General features: G+C 38.9%; 1 protein-coding gene and 1 long non-coding RNA gene across 2 annotated transcripts in view; one reads left to right on the top strand and one right to left on the bottom strand.

Moving 5' to 3' along the window:
- Positions 1 to 16554, top strand: part of LOC134803830 (uncharacterized) — a 180380-nt gene that overhangs the window by 59883 nt on the left and 103943 nt on the right. The gene's annotated exons all lie outside the window — the stretch shown is intronic.
- LOC134803733 (uncharacterized) overlaps positions 4155 to 16554 on the bottom strand; it is a 31327-nt gene continuing 18927 nt past the window's right edge. Inside the window, exons 3-11 of the mRNA XM_063776550.1 lie at positions 16167 to 16254; positions 14240 to 14486; positions 13454 to 13808; positions 11948 to 12105; positions 8750 to 8839; positions 8181 to 8249; positions 7311 to 7391; positions 6135 to 6214; positions 4155 to 4357 (exon numbers count right to left, since the gene is read on the bottom strand). Of these exons, the coding sequence (XP_063632620.1) occupies positions 4334 to 4357; positions 6135 to 6214; positions 7311 to 7391; positions 8181 to 8249; positions 8750 to 8839; positions 11948 to 12105; positions 13454 to 13808; positions 14240 to 14486; positions 16167 to 16254 (1192 nt within the window). The 3' untranslated portion in view covers positions 4155 to 4333. The remainder of the gene's footprint in view (positions 4358 to 6134; positions 6215 to 7310; positions 7392 to 8180; positions 8250 to 8749; positions 8840 to 11947; positions 12106 to 13453; positions 13809 to 14239; positions 14487 to 16166; positions 16255 to 16554) is intronic.

Raw genomic sequence — 16554 nt, forward strand, 5'->3', positions numbered from 1 at the left:
CATTCCTTCAATGACGACCGGTCTGGCCTAGTGGATAGTGACCCTGCCTGCGAAGCCGATGGTCCTGGGTTCGAATCCCAGTAGGGGCATTTATTTGTGTGATGAACACTAATATTTGTTCCTGAGTCATGGCTGTTTTCTATGTATATAAATATGTATTTATCTATATAAGTATGTATATCGTCGCTTAGCACCCATAGTACAAGCTTTGCTTAGTTTGGGGCTAGGTTGATCTGTGTAAGATGTCCCCTAATATTTATTTATATTTTATTATTCCGTTACCCGTCCCACCATACCGTTACAGAAGCCTATGAAAAATGGTAACCGAATGGAAATAAAAACCTTGGGACACTTTTTTTCTCGTATTAGGATCGAAAGAGCTCGTGATTCTGAATAGAAATAACATAAAAAATTCCAAACCTAAAGAAAAGTGTGAACACCTTTGGAACTGCAGGCGTCCTGGCTACGGTGACTGTTTACCATCAGGCAGGCCGTATGCTTGTATACCGACGTGGTATAAAAGTGTAGTACAACTTAAATAAAATGGCCAATGTACGCGTTACCATTTTGAACGGGATTATTTTTACGATTTTTTAGGGTAAATCGCCAGTAACTGGCCACCCTAAACTAAAAATGAATTCTATTCACATATAAACAGAATTCATTTTAGTATAAGGTTTTAATAACTGGCCAGCTTTCAATCACTGGCCACCTTATGCTAAAATGTATTCTATTTATAGGTGGATAGAATTCATTTTTGGTTTGGGGTGGCCAGTTACTAAAAGTGACCAGTTACTGGCGAACTACCCTATTACTTTTTGCTCTCAACGATGGTTTAATTTTGGTCTATAGTCGAATAAAGGCATATTCATTACCAAACGAGTGTTGTGACGCAACATAATGTACCTTACACCTACGATACCGTATCCGCTTGTAAATTCGATCAATATCACTCCAGTCTATCCACTTTTTGGGCATTTCTATTTAAAGTTACACCAATATTTTTGGTAATTTTTATATTATTTCTACTCAAAACCACGAGCTTTTTCCATTTTTACTGAGAAAAAGCGTGTCCCCAAAATTTTTGGTTCGTTTGGTTACGGTTTTCAATACAACCTTCTACGACCGTAACAAAACGGACAACAAAATTGTATGAAATTTTGGGGACACTTTTTTTCTTGTATTAGGATCGAAGGAGCTCGTGATTCTGAGTGGAAATAATATAAAAATTCCAAAATCTAAAATGGGAGTACAATTTTAAATAGAAATGCCCTTTAACGAGTCACTGTATACGATTGGCACTCCACAAGGGTACATTCAGCATCAATGATGTGGCTTTCCAGCAAAGAAGGGTCCTTATGCGTCATCTGCAATAAACGCGCCCCGACTTCGCACGGGTTACACAAAACCTAAAATTATACACTCAAACCTTCCTCAAGAATCACTCTATTTTTTGTGAAAACCGCTTGAAAATCCATTCAGTTTTTGAATTTATCGCGGACATACATATACACAGACAGACGCGGCGGGGGACTTTGTTTTATAAGGTGTATTGATAAGGCCTAATAGAATTTCTGTGGAAATTCCAGATACTTATTGCACTTGAAGCTTAAGGGCCCTTCTGTGCTGGAATGCCACATTTAACAACGCAGCAAATGTATCTACCATCCTCTGGTACCTTTACAAATAGATCTATGTGTCAGTCCTTTGACAAACTACTTTTTTTTGTAAAGCGTTTAGATAATGGTTGAAACTTTTGCTGAGTAGTTAGTGTTATTATTGGTACTGACTGTATTACAAATACAACACAACTGACAATTTTGCAAACATGACAGTTGTCAACAATCTTTACAATTCACCAACTTGACAATATATATGACATTTGTACAATTTGCAAAGATGACATAGCAACCGCACTGTAGTTAGCGATTGACAATTGTCAAAATTGTCATTGTCACCTCTGCAAATCATATCTGCGGGAGTATAACGTAACGTCACGATAAAGCGAACGTCATTTTTGAACACCGCACGTCTGAATGAGACGAACACTTATGGGGCTATTCATAAATTACGTCATTTCAAATTAGGGGGGGGGGGGTCTGGACATCGGATGATGGTAGCATGACGTAGGAGGAAACGGGGTCATTCGAAGCATGATTTTTGGATGATGTTAGGGGGGGGGGTCGAAAATCGTCAAAAATCGATGACGTAATTTATGGACAGCCCCTATTATCACGCAATTACGTGACGATGAGTAGACGTGGACAAAAGCGAACGTCACTTTTGTCACGTTGACAAACGCCGAACGAAAAGTAAAAATCTATCGGGATGATAGTTGCTGCGAAAAATCACATGACTATTTCCATAAGCTATTTAAATTTCGATTAACGATTGTCATGTTGGGTAGGTCCCCAGTTCTAATTAGTCAGTTATGTTGTCTTTGTAAATATCTTTCATGATTTGATATCAAACATTGACATCTGAATAAAACGGGCTCTTGTCAAAATTTTATTAGCTGGTAGCCGTATAAATTTAGATTTTAATATTTTATCTTGAGGTGACTGGCGAATTAGTTATTTTGCCATAATGACAAGAGACCGTAGTTTTTTCAATCTATTCAATCATACCTACAATTGTATGACGGTATCTCAGTTAAGTATAAATGACTTTTATATAATGGCATATCCATCGACTTACTGGTAACTATAATATTATAACTAAACTATTATCGCGTTACATAAATATATTTTATTTTTTTTTAAATAAATCAAACATAATATAAAAAAAATTACATAACAAACAAAATAATATACATGTCTCTGAATAATTTGATTTGATGAAAAATATAATTTGATTAAATCAAATAGAAATTTATCACACAGAGATGATTGAGTCAATTTGGTAAAAAAAATGCTGCAGCTGTGTTAAGAGTTCAGAAAATACTGATTCTTTTCCGATAAAGTACACACAGTTTTGTCAGAATAACAGGCCTTTATTTTGCCAACCTGACAATTGTCATCTGACACTAGAAATGTCACTTCCACCTAGTGACAGAAGTTACTTTTTGGCCTGAATTTTCAGTGTAATTGATAAAATGGGAGCCAATATTCTAAAAAATCACAAATGTTTTTTTTTTGAAGGTGTTAGGTGCCTCATGAAGATTTACAATACCTTAAAACTCTTTTCCTTTCATATAAAACCTGTTTTCTGATTTGTATCTTAACGTTCACTGCAGCGTTATGTCATAGTCATATGAAATATTTTAAAATGATAACGTTTCCTACTTTTACAATATGAATTTTAACTATTATCAGGCCTTAGAGCCTTATATTTATATTGAGTACTTTTTAGTATCTCCATGAAAAACTAAACATAAGTGTGTTCATGATTAAAAATTCATTCGTAATCCGTAATTATTGTACGTAGTTCCATACAGTTGTAGTGCATAATTGTTTTTCATCGTATTTTCAGTACTTTTTGTACCGAGTCTGACTGAAATAGCAAGACACGTTCGTACGTTTCCGTGAAAATACAATGGATAATAATTATGCACTACATCTGTACTGATACATAAGGGAAAAATGCCATCATTTTTAATGTAATTTGTACAATTTTCAACGTTTATATTATATTAGATTGCTTAGAGTGACTTTTGGGTCTACAGTCCTTTATTGTAATAATTTTTGAAATCTATGTAAATTTACTCGTTTAGACTAATATAACATCGAATAACATTTATGATTAGTTAACAGTGTTTACGATGATATATACAGATGTAGTGCAAAATTATTTTCTACCACATTTTCACGGAAACTTACGAACATGCCTTGCTGTTTCAGTCAGTTTAGGTCCTAAAAGTACTGAGGTTAACTAAAGTAGCATGACAAATACGAAGATTTCCGAGAAAATACGATGGAAAATAATTTTGCACTACATCTGTATTCAGTATTAGATTAGTGTAACACGAATTTTTTGACATGTGTCACATTTCACGTTTTGTCAATTTGCCAAAACGTTTCATGACAATGACAGTTTGGCAAAATTTTTCGGCAAATTATCATTGTCAGATGACAATTGTCAAGTTTGTAAAATATGGTCTTTTTTGGAAAATATGTAGTATTTGAGCATTCAACATAAAAATCTGATGTTGTAAATTTTAATTATTAACTAAATAAAGGACTGTAGCCACGATATTTATCTTCAACACGATAAAAAATATATTATTACAAAAGAAAACCGAGAGATTATCGTCTTTAAGAGAACATAGTTTTACAATTATTATTAACTTTATATTATAATATATTTATTATTCACCGTCGCCTTGGAATGTTACTCACTGGAGGATTCTTGGTATATCCTGGAAAGTAAATTATTATTATTAATTTAATAAGTTTATCCCAAAGAAGCATTTTTTACAGTACATATGGTGCTACCTTACCGCACTAGTGTGACAAATTGATAATGAAATGTGTTACAATTGAAATATCTATAGTAACCTTAGAGGATATAACCAACCGGAGACGCCTTGTCTGTAATTTTCGGTACAAAACAGTCTGCCGATTTTTGCGGGGGAGGGGCACGTAAGGTAAAAATAGCCATGTCAGATAAACGTCAGTCCATACAATGTGTATGACCATTGGCCGCCTATTTTCGACAGAGGGGAACGCCTGTTAATGGCTACTCCGTTTGGTTATATCCTCTAAGATATAGTCTGTATCTTTAGGTATTTAAAAAAACCGGACAAGAGCGAGTCGGACTCGCCCACCGAGGGTACCGTACTTTTTAGTATTTGTTGTTATAGCGGCAACAGAAATACATCATCTGTGAAAATTTCAACTATCTGACTATCACGGTTCATGAGATACAGCCTGGTGACAGACGGACGGACGGACGGACAGCGGAGTCTTAGTAATAGGGTCAAACGTTTTTTACCCTTTGGGTACGGAACCCTAAAAAGAGTAAACATAATCTACACTCAAATGGCTTCTTAAGCCAGTTGAGGGTAGATGAAAACATTACATGATCAAATAATGTAGGTTAAAGTCAGTTCGTTCAGTGACAGATCCAGGCGGTTTTGTATTTGGTTGGTTAATCAACAAATGTTACAACTATTATAGTATAAACAACATTATTTGCGGTATTTGACACATTATGACTGACGTATATAGAGATGTAACTAACGCAAATCGATTGTCACAGCAAGCGATTACGATTGGATGGCACGTAGACTGAGGTATCGAATTGTGACGTATAATGAATTTTTATTTGAGATTTAAATAAAGCTAGAATTATATGGTTTTCCCGCAAGCTAAATGCATTTAATACACCGACCGAGTAGGTCGCACCCATTGTCAAAATTGAAACTAACTGGGGATCTATTTTAAAGTTTATTTATGTTATTTCTGTGTCAAATTTGTTGTCTGTTAAGTGACGATAAATATATCCATATTTACAGTTAATTATCCACCTTTTCCTTATTTGTATTAAAAGAAAAATGAAAAATTCATATCGATTTACTTAGACGACTACCGATTCATAACGGTGGTGTCCGGCCAACCCTAAAATTAAAAAAAAAAGACGTAGAACGTAAACGTTCGCAGTGCAGTTGTTTTCCTTTGTGATTTCGATGTGCAAGACATTTTACGTAGTATTGCTGTTGTGAGTGACAGAGGTCAAATACCGCAAATAATGTTGTTTACACTATACTACAAATTATTTGTTTACTTTTATTTAAGTACCTAAAGATACAGAGTATAGTAATGCATTAGTAGTATCAAAAAGAATAGATAGTATAGAGGGGTCCTGTCATTGTAAATTTTGTAGTCACTGTAAATTTACTGCCATCTATCGACACATGACTAAAACTCAAAATGAAAACGCATAAAGTTATCAAAAATAATAAATAAATGATTTCATTATTTTTATATCATTTTGATCCATGTTCATTCACTGATATCTATGTGTTAAAATTGTTAAATATGAAACGGTGTCGCCACGCCATCTAGCTGAGGATAGGCTAAAGGTGTGTGCGGCATCTATTCGAGAAAAACTTTTACTTGAATTCCGAGGCACGTTTTTTCCTTAGACTTTATACGTCTTATACGAAGTTATATATGTATTTGGTAATATGTTACCTCGTATCTATGCAGTAACGGCGGGCCGTTGTAGTGTGGGCTTTCGCTATAGAAGAATGGTCTCTTCATTGTATTTTGCCCTGCAGAACAAGGTGATATTACAAAAAAATATTACAGTAACTTAAAAACTACATTTATTCGCGTATTATATCTAATTAGCTGTAGATTTGAGGCGTATTACATTTAATTAGCTGTAGAATTACCACCACCACACTAGAGTCTTTTGAGCGTCGGCGTATAGTCAGCGCTATGGAAAATGGCGTCGGTGCGCAGTTGCGCCAACGCTGCGTCGAGCAGCAGCCATAGAGTTTAATAGACGCCGACGCTAGGGAGACGCTAGTGTGGCTGCAATATTCTGTATTTCTAATGCTATGCCTATCGTGCGCGGCGCGTCATCGTGAACCTAGTCCGAATGTACGAAGGTTAATATTGGACTGTCAATGGGTTAAGCTTCTTCAAATTTTATGAATAGTGCGCGTTGGAGGGTCTGCCATCTTGTGGCCTGAATCGAAAACATATGTGCACATGTACATTGCCAAAGCAAGTGCTACCATCTACCGTTCTCGACGGTACGTTTCCTTGTGCATAGTAGGTTCTGCCATCTTGTGGGCTACATCGGAAGCATAAACGACACATTTACGCCTCGCGCCAAAAATCTAACGGCTCCTATGCTGCCCCCTATAGTTCATGCACGAGACCTATAGTATGAGGTCTCTAACGACTTTCATATTGATAGTCACTGTGATAAGCTGATAAGGTACAAAATGGGTCGTAAATTAAAACTTTCAACCGTACCATATTCTTGGAAATAAATGATTGAAATAGGGAATATTACGCGAAACTCTGCGTACTGGGGGCGATACTACCACAATCTGGGGGTCTACCGCGAAACAAGAAAATCGAAATTTCGTTATCTAACCTCTCTATCACTCTTGCATATTCGAGCGATAAAGAGGCAGATAACTAAATTTCGATTTTTCGCGTTGACCCTTGTTAAGAGACGGCCTTGATGCATCAATGGCATATTTTATTGTCTGTGAATACTTGTCAAATAACAGTTAAAGGCACAGTTAAATTACTCTATCGTGTACTAGAGGCGCTAGTGCTGCACTCTTACGGCAGAACATTGCAGTAATACCCCCTATTGGAATCCCCTGTTTAGTAATATGAACTTACACAGTTGCGTATGCGCCGCCAACGCGTTCTGCTTGGCGATGAGCATCTCCGGCCCCGGCCGCGACAGCTGCTCGTAGTATCCTGTACATCACAAATTATGGGTTATAGCGCGACATGAACAGACATCGTAAATTTTATAGCATTTTAGGTGCAGCGGAGTGGTGTTAACGGAATTGGTATAAACAATTTCAACCCTAATGATTAATGATTTACCCTAACGGTTTTTTGCAGGATCCAGTTTTCTGTAGTATGCATGCAGGATCCCGCAAACGGAATCCTCGTGTGAAAGTTACTATATTAGCATCTATACTACTAAAACGGGATCCTGCAAAAAACCGTACTCGCAAAAAACTGGACGTCAGTGGGAAACAGCTCTTAATACCACTCCGCTGCACCAAAAATGCTATAAAATTTACGATGTCTGGACATAAAATAGTAGAAATTAAATAAAATGGAACTTTAAAAAAGTACAAATTAATTTGTTGCCATGTTTAAGCATTTTACGTCAAAAATGTAACAGTTACGTAGGAAGTGGCGCGCTCAATAATTTTCTACAATTCCTTGTCGGACTATACCTTTCTCATCTCCGAAAACTTTAAATCCTAGCTAGTACCAATGAGTTTTCCGGAACTTATGTACGAAATATAATTTTGATATTTACCACTAGCTTTTCGCTGAAGGAAAACATCGTGAGGAAACCTGCATACATCTGCGAAGAACCTCAAAATGTGTATGTGAAGTCCCCAATCCGCATTGGGCTAGCGTGGGGACTATAGCCCAAACTCTCTCGCGCATGAGAGGAGGCCTATGCCCAGCAGTGGGACGTATATAGGCTGAAATTATTAATCAAATTCACATGATCTGACTCACCCTGTACACCGTTGAGTCCGTTGGAGTAACCGTAGGGGCTCCCCTGCGGTTGCATCACATTATCACAGCCTGCAACATAATGAAACATTTGACAGATGTAGTGCATAATTGCAAAGAGAATAGAGTGTATAGAGACGGATTGTGAAAGTAAATTATATAGCCACTGTAAATTTTATGCCATCTTTCTACAGACAATTAAAACTGTTAGAACGCCATTTGACTTTGATCCTTATTCTTCCACTGATATGTGTTAACTTGTTAAATATTAACGCCATCTACTCGAGAGTAGACTGGAGATTACGGCGCCATCGCTCGAAAAGATTGCACCATACCTTTGGCCTATATTTACAGTGGCTACATAATTTACTTTGACAATCCGTCTCTATACACTCTATTCTCTTTGTTCGAGCGATAGAGAGGCTTAAAAGCTAAACGATTTTTCCATTTCCGCGTTTCGCGGGAGACCCACAGTTAGTGCTACAAGCGCCCCCTACGCAGAGTTTTGCGTCCCCCTATTGGGCCCTTCATTGTATACTGTTTGTTTTGTAGTATTGTGACTGGTGGAGTACCTTCGGGCTCCTGTTTGACCTGCGGCGGCAGGCTCAGTTCTAAGGAACGTTGCTGCGCGAGGCGCCGCTGCGTCTCGTACATGCCCGCATCTAGAAAATACGCATTTTATTATACATCACTCAAATCTAAATATAAAATTTTAAAACGTGATAAATATAAGAGCCTCGGTAGAGAGTACCATTGTGTACCATTTGGAGTTGAAACTCTAGGTCCATGGGGTGCCAGCGCGCAGAAGTTGTTCGCAGAAATCGCGGAAGCGTCTGGTTGACGCAGGGCTCGGAACCGGTATTTTTTTAAAACCCCGAAATCGCCCAATATTTTGAATTATTATATGCTTTGTACGTAGGACTGAATTATGTATTTAGGTAACTACTTCGTATTATTAGATTGTCCCACTAAAAATGAAATAATAAACCAAAGAACGAAAACGAACGTAATAATACCGGTATTTTTGTATGGAGTAAATACCGGTTTCCGACCCCTGGGTTGACGTAACTGGTGACCGAAGAGCTGGCGGCTACCTCGCACAACGTATCAGCATTACGATACAGCGAGGAAATGCCGCCAGCATCCTTGGTACAATGCCTCAAGGGCCTATTTTAGATTTAACCTTTTGAACGCCAAACGGCGCATCCATTTGCCGTGCCACTGACGCCACGGGGGTAAAATGTAGTTTTGTGAATAAATAATCATCATCATCATCATGTCAGCCATAAGACGTCCACTGCTAAACATAGGCCTCCCCCTTTGGGGGATGTATGCCATAATCGCCACGCTTGGCAGGCGGGTTGGCGATCGCAGTCGAGTACACCGAATTTGAGGGACGCTGCTGCCCGTCCACCGGTGGTCTTGGACGTAGTTTAAGGACATACCCGGGTCCTGGACGTAGTTTAAGGACATACCCGGGTCCGGGAATAAATAATGCCAACCTAAAAGTGGGGTGTTTTTCGGTAATTTTAATCAAAAGACGATCGACGTCAAATGCCGTCTTTGGCGTCGTTGTCACGATTTTGCGTTGACGTCAATTGCCTTCTGTGGCATTCAAAAGGTTAAGCTACTTATTTACTTCGTTTAGTAGGACCACTGTATATATCTTGTATGTGAATAAATGAACTACCGTTACAATATAAAAGTAAGATCTAAAATAGAGCTATAACAAATCGTCCATAGCACACTAACAGCATTGCCCCTTTGTCTCCATAAACTATACTCTGTACTTCGAGCAACACGGAAGGGAGGCGGCATTCGCACTATTTCCCCTCTGCCGAGGTACAAGATTAGCGCGTCAATCTAATCTAGCGCGGGTAATAAAACTAGTTGCACTTGGATTTTTCACTAGACCGAGTCCAGACGCGCGCGTGAACACTGCTGCACAAAAATGCCTGTTTGCTCGGTTTTTTGTTATAAAAAGAGGTCGGGGACATCAAATTTACAAAAAGAAAGTGTTACATTTCACATGTAATATTTTTTTTTACATATCATACGTTTAATTACATTCAAACACAATTATTATATTTTAGTCTCATGTAATTGTTGGATTTATCGATTTTGCTCGCTCAGTACAAATTGCGGATCGGTCGAGCGACAAATCCGACTTCTCATCTCTCAGAATACAATAACATACTTCAACGAAAATGTGTTAGTGTGCGTGTTGTGACACTTGTCACTCGTCCGTACACAAAAAGAGATCGAGGTTTGCAAGATTTGTCTTTGACGTGTGTCATTTTCTATGTATTTGTGTCGTCATTACATATTGGATTTTGTATGTAAGTGTGTGAGAAGTGCGACTGTGTGCACCTTTCCCCCGCGAAAAATGGCAGAAAGATTTGTACGGTGAGATATCGCTTGGGCCCCTCCCTTCCGATGTGTCGAAAGCCGGTGTTGCTCGAAGACTCTGTATCTTTAGTAAATTTAAATTTAAATAAAAGTAAACTAACAATTTGTACATGGTTAACCGACCAATTACATAACCGCCTGGATCAGTCACTGAACTACCTGACTTTAACCTACATTATTTGATCGTGTAATGTTTTCTTCTACCCTCAACTGGTTTAAGGAGCCATTTGAGGGTAGATTCTGTTTACTTTTATTTGAATACCTAAAGATACAGAGAATAGTCTGTGAGCATAGAGAAATAAGTAAGGATAGAGTGCTAACTCCATACATCAGTTTTATTACCAAAACGCGGGTTATTTTCGTAGTCATCTAGCGTCTAGTAGCGGATTTATATTAGTACTGCTAATAGACAATAGATGTCGCGACGAACGAAAACTCTAATGCTCAACAATTTTCAGCTAATATTATAACCGGATTAACCGGAACTCTATTTTTAATTCTTGCTTGTAATATTAGTTGTAAATTGTTTTAGCAATACATTTTTCGTCAGTAGCGACACTCGTGTCATCTGGGCCCTATTTCACCAACGTGACAAATGTCGCATTTGTCGACATCACTGTTACTGACGTCACAGGCCTCCATAGGCTACGGTAACCGCTTACCATCAGACGGGCGGTGTGGTTGTTTGCCACCAACATGTTAATTAAAAAAAACTCCACTATATCGCCAGTAAATAAGTACTTATTTTGCGAAGCTAATGACAATTGTCACAAGAAATACGACAATTGTCACGAAATTCCGACATAGAACTCATTTGCTGTCAAGAATTACCGAAAGTTCTTTGAAATCTTGTGACAATTGTCATCATTATCATCATAAACATCACAAGAGAAATAGCTGTTTTTTGCCGATATAATAAAGTTTTTTTAAATAATACAATGATGGTGACAGGAATACGGCCCGCCCGATGGTAAGCGATAACCGTAGCCCATGGATGCCTGTGACGTCAGCAGCAATGAGACTTGTCGAATTGTCGCACCTGTCACGTTGGTGAAATAGGGGCCTGGTGTCACTGATATATGATTACTGAATAGATCTACTACTTGATACTAGATGTCGACTATGAAATAACCCGCGTTTTAGTAAGAAAACTGATGTATATAAATAAATAATAAAAATAAAATATTTTTATTGACAAAAACCAGTACATATGGGTGTTGAAGTTTGTGTCTTCTGCGCTAGGTTAAAACCTGTGTTACAGAAGTCAGAATGTATGGAGTTAGCACTCTATCCTTACTTGCTTGAAGTGCTGTGAGTGTATCATTTTATTCAGATGGTAAAATTTATATTTAACTCCTCACCTCTCTCAGCAATCTCCTTGCTCCGTTCATACATGTCATCTCCGCTGAGGTCCACCTCTTGTTTGATGCCCTCGGTGAAGAAATTCTGGTTCTCCGTCACCCGGTGCTGTTGCTGAAGTATTTGGAGGTTCGCTTGCTGGTTGCGGAGGATCTCCGCACTGGAATAAGGGAAAATAAATTTTAATTTGTTTCTTATGCAAAGGTTGTCCATCGCGGTTCAACGTGGCAACGCGGCGAGCGTGATGGGCTCCTTTGCATCTGGAGGGGCGTGAGGCGAATTTTGTGAATAGTTTTTGTGTTGTTAGTTGTTAGTTTAGGTTAAGACATTTGTAATTTTGTAAGTAGATTGTAAGATTTATGAATATATTTTGTTGGTTAACTAATAAATGTTTTTAATTTGTTGATATTGCAATTTTAGGGTAAGGGTGTTATTCCACCTGTCCAGTTTCTTTGTCCAATGACTTTGCGTCTCTCTTTCATTAAGCAAAATGTGAGACGCAATACACATTGGACAAAGATATTGGAATACCACCCTAAGACCATCTCAGATTGATTATTGTATTTTTTTTAATGTTTCAAAATTTTAAATGTTTAAAATATATTTAAAAGAAACCGGACAAGTGCGAGTCAGACACGCTCACCGAGGGTTCCGTACTTTTTAGTATTTGTTGTTATAGCGGCAACAGAAATACATCTGTGAAAATTTCAACTGTCTAGCTATCACGGTTCACGGTAGCCTGGTGACAGACAGACGGACAGTGGAGTCTTAGTAATAGAGTCCCGTTTTTTCCCTTTGGGTACGGAACCCTAAAAACGAAGTAAGAAGACAACACCTGTATGTTTTATACAATGAATAACATTAAAATAGATCAAAATATCGCAGCAGTTTAATCAAATTAACAAGTTATGCAAAAACTTCCATAGAATTCCATAGAATGTGAATTGTAAGTACCCAGTTGTAGAAAATGTCTTCAAAAAACATAAACTAAAATATTCGTATAAAAAAAGAATCGATGAAAAGATATACCAGGCTCATGCAAGTATTTGTGGGTAAATATTTCCACATTTCCTTTAGTTAAAGAATTTAGATAGAGCGCTGGTGTTTATGAAGGTTGCGGGTTCAAACCCCGGATCGTACCAATGAGGTTTTCGGAACTTATGTACGAAATATCATTTGATATTTACCATTCGCTTTTCGGTGAAGGAAAACATCGTGACGTGAGGAAACCGGACTAATCCCGATAAGGCCTAGTTTACCCTCTGGGTTAGAAGGTCAAACTAGTGCCCACGCCAATTCTTAGGATTATTTGCCAAGCGGACCCCAGCTCTCATGAACCGTGGCAAAAAAGCCGGGATAACGCGAGGAAGAAGAAAGAAAAATTTAGAAATAAAAACTTACCTATCTGTATACCCGTTAGGATAGTAACTCCTAAACTCCTGCTTATCGGTGAACCCATACAGTTGTCCCATCTTCTGGTAATCTGGTAAAATGTATAATAAACTTACCTATCTGTATACCCATTAGGATAGTAACTCCTAAACTCCTGCTTATCGGTGAACCCATACAGTTGTCCCATCTTCTGGTAATCCAAGGTTTTCTGGTACTGATCTTTATCATAACCATTCAGAGATTTCTGGCCTAGCGCGTATTTCTCTGCCTCTTTATTATATTCCTCGTCTGTCTGTGGTATGTAGTCATCTGTCTGTTTTGTGTAGTCTTTTGGAGGCTCGTACGATTTTGAGTCGTACGATTTTGAGTCGTACGATTTTGAATCGTACGGTTTGGACTCGTAGGATTTTGTGTCGTAAGATTTTGGTTCGTATGATTTTTCTGGTTCCTTGTATTGGACTGGATACTCGGCTGTAAAAAAAAGACATATACTGTTAGAAAATAAAAAATAAGGTATAAATTCCTATATACTGTTCAAGCTTAATTGGTACAGTTAGAAACCTAAGTAATTAAGCGGGTGAAGGGAATGCTTGTCAGGCGTGGCTCACTCCGCGATTTCGTCGCGTCGCTACAAGTACATGCGGCCCACACCAATTTTGGTGTCTAGCCACAGTAGTTGCCGCGCACCGCTACGGAAAGGACGCGTGCTCGCGCTTGCGCCACCTAGCGGTCATATTTGTCGCAATATGCGCGTTTTGTTAGAGAGTGAATCTTCTGTACCTAGTAGGTACTATTATTTAATCTGTGGCTACAGTAGAAACCGCTTCTAGTTCAGTAAATATTTGTCACTTTCAACATTACCCCGCTTCCGAAGTTACCCCTATGAACCTTATGTGACTCACCTATCTGCTCAGACTGCGAATGGTAGGAGTTGTCGTTTGGCTCGCTGTAGCTGTTGTCGGGCTGATTGTTCTCCTCCTCCTCGTCTTGCACGGGGTCGGTCTGCATAAAGGCGTCCTGCTTCTTCGGCTTGAGGGGCGCGGGCGCGGGGGCGGGGACAGGGTGCGCGGGGGGAGGGGGAGGGGGCGGCGGGGAGAGCGGGGACACGCCGTTGGCGATGGCGTGCAGAGTCTGCAGGCGGTACGCCAACTGGAAAATTAAAAACAGAAAATTAGAAACAGTTTATAATTAGTTTGGGGGAAATAATGCACGAGACCTGAGACCCTATCGCGAAATAGTACATTGTGTATTTACGAACGAGTGTAAATTGAAAACCGAAGCCGAAGGCGACCGCTTAATTAACGAGTTCGAAATTCCTGTATCGTCCGTAGCACACACAATGTATTACATCATAATTTTATTAGTTTTCCTTTCATCTCCCCTGTTCTGAAAGTTCAATTTTGAAAGTACATAATAATAAAAACCAATAAGGCCAAGCGCGAGTCGGACTCGCGCACGAAGGGTTCCGTACCATTACGCAAAAAACGGCAAATCACATTTGTTGTATGGCAGCCCCACTTAAATATTTATTTTATTTTGTTTTGTTTTTAGTAGATGTTATAGCGACAACAGACATCTTTGTAAATTTCAACTGTCTAGCTATCACAGTTCACGAGTTACAGCCTGGTGACAGACAGACGGACGGACAGCGGAGTCTTAGTAATATGGTCCCGTTTTTACCCTTTGGATTCGGAACCCTAAAAAGTTAACTTTCCCAGTTGAATAAGAGCTCTTTGTTTTGAAGTTATGACACAGGGCGGACACGCCATACATCAAAAATCATTTACGTTTATATGTGTGCGCGGCACGTCTGTACACGCGTCATTGTGTATGTGCGGGTAAGTCGCTCTACTGAGAGGACGCCAGAAGTCCGCCAGATTCATGTCGCGGCCAGTCGCGGGGCGAGGTAATGCGAGTCGGGGCGGGGCGGTGCGTGGCCGTTCTGTATGATAATACTATTACGTCACCTTCCCACGGGACGGGAAGAAAATATCACTTCCTGGCCAAGGCAAGACGTAAAACTTTATACAAACCACGGGCGGTAAATGTAAAAGCCCTAGATCGCATATTTATGGCCCTCACCTTCGGTTCGGGCCACAAACACCTGCGATCTGGAGCATTTACGAATTTACTTCCCTAGGTATGTAATGTACTATTACTTATTCTGTGGTTATGAGTCGATGGTTATTTCCTAGTTGTCATACACTTTCGGGATATAAATCTAGGTATTGAAGCATTTCGCTCAAATATTTCCTTATGGAATAACCGAATATTCGTATAAGTACTCATTTGTAAAGAGACAGTTGAAACAAATATTGTTCATGTGAGATTTTGTTAAAATTCATGCCTTTTTTTAGGTATTAGTTTTGTAGGTAGTCTTAATTTTACTTACCTATTTTAATGTGTTTTTTTTTTTTAATTCAGATACATAATTTAAAGTATGTAAGTATAATATACCTTTCTAGCTAACATTTAACAAAAAAATATCTTTCTACTGTGTTAGATGTCCCTTAATATTTATTATTATTTAACCTTTTGAACGCCAAACGGCGCATCCATTTGCCGTGCCACTGACGCCACGGGGGTAAAATTTAGTTTTGTGAATAAATAATGCCAACCTTAAAAGTGGGGTGTTTTTCAGTAGATTTTCATCACAAAACGATCGACGTCAAATGCCGTCTTGGCGTCGTTGTCACGATTTTGCGTTGACATCAATTGCCGTCTGTGGCGTTCAAAAGGTTAAAGTTAGATTGTTTTCTATGTATCAAATCAACGATTGACAGTTTTAGCTAGGCCCCCGGGCCGGAATAAGAACACATAGTTACTCACGCTGCTGTCGGGTTCCAGGGCGGGCTCGGGCAGGGCCGCGGGCGGCGCGTGGCTCATCCCGATGGGGGACCACTTCTCCGTCTTGTCACTGTAAATTGAAGAAGTTATTTGTCAATAATTTCATTTATGGTATCTTGGTACCATCACGCTCCGCGATTGTTGCGGCATTCAGGGTCCTAGGTTGTTGTCCTGTTGGTTGTTCAATACTTACGCTATAGAATTTCCAATTTAGCAAGAACCCTAAATAGCATAACAATACCGTGTGGTGACTGTACAAGCTTTTATCGCTGACTGTTCTTTTCTTTAAGCTGCATTTTCTTCAGGAAAAACAATTGATTAAATATAGAGGCAGACAACAGAGGCCTTACCATGATGTCCTTATTGCGAT

Source organism: Cydia splendana, chromosome 27 (genome assembly GCF_910591565.1).
Source record: "Cydia splendana chromosome 27, ilCydSple1.2, whole genome shotgun sequence".
Lineage (NCBI taxonomy): Eukaryota > Metazoa > Arthropoda > Insecta > Lepidoptera > Tortricidae > Cydia > Cydia splendana.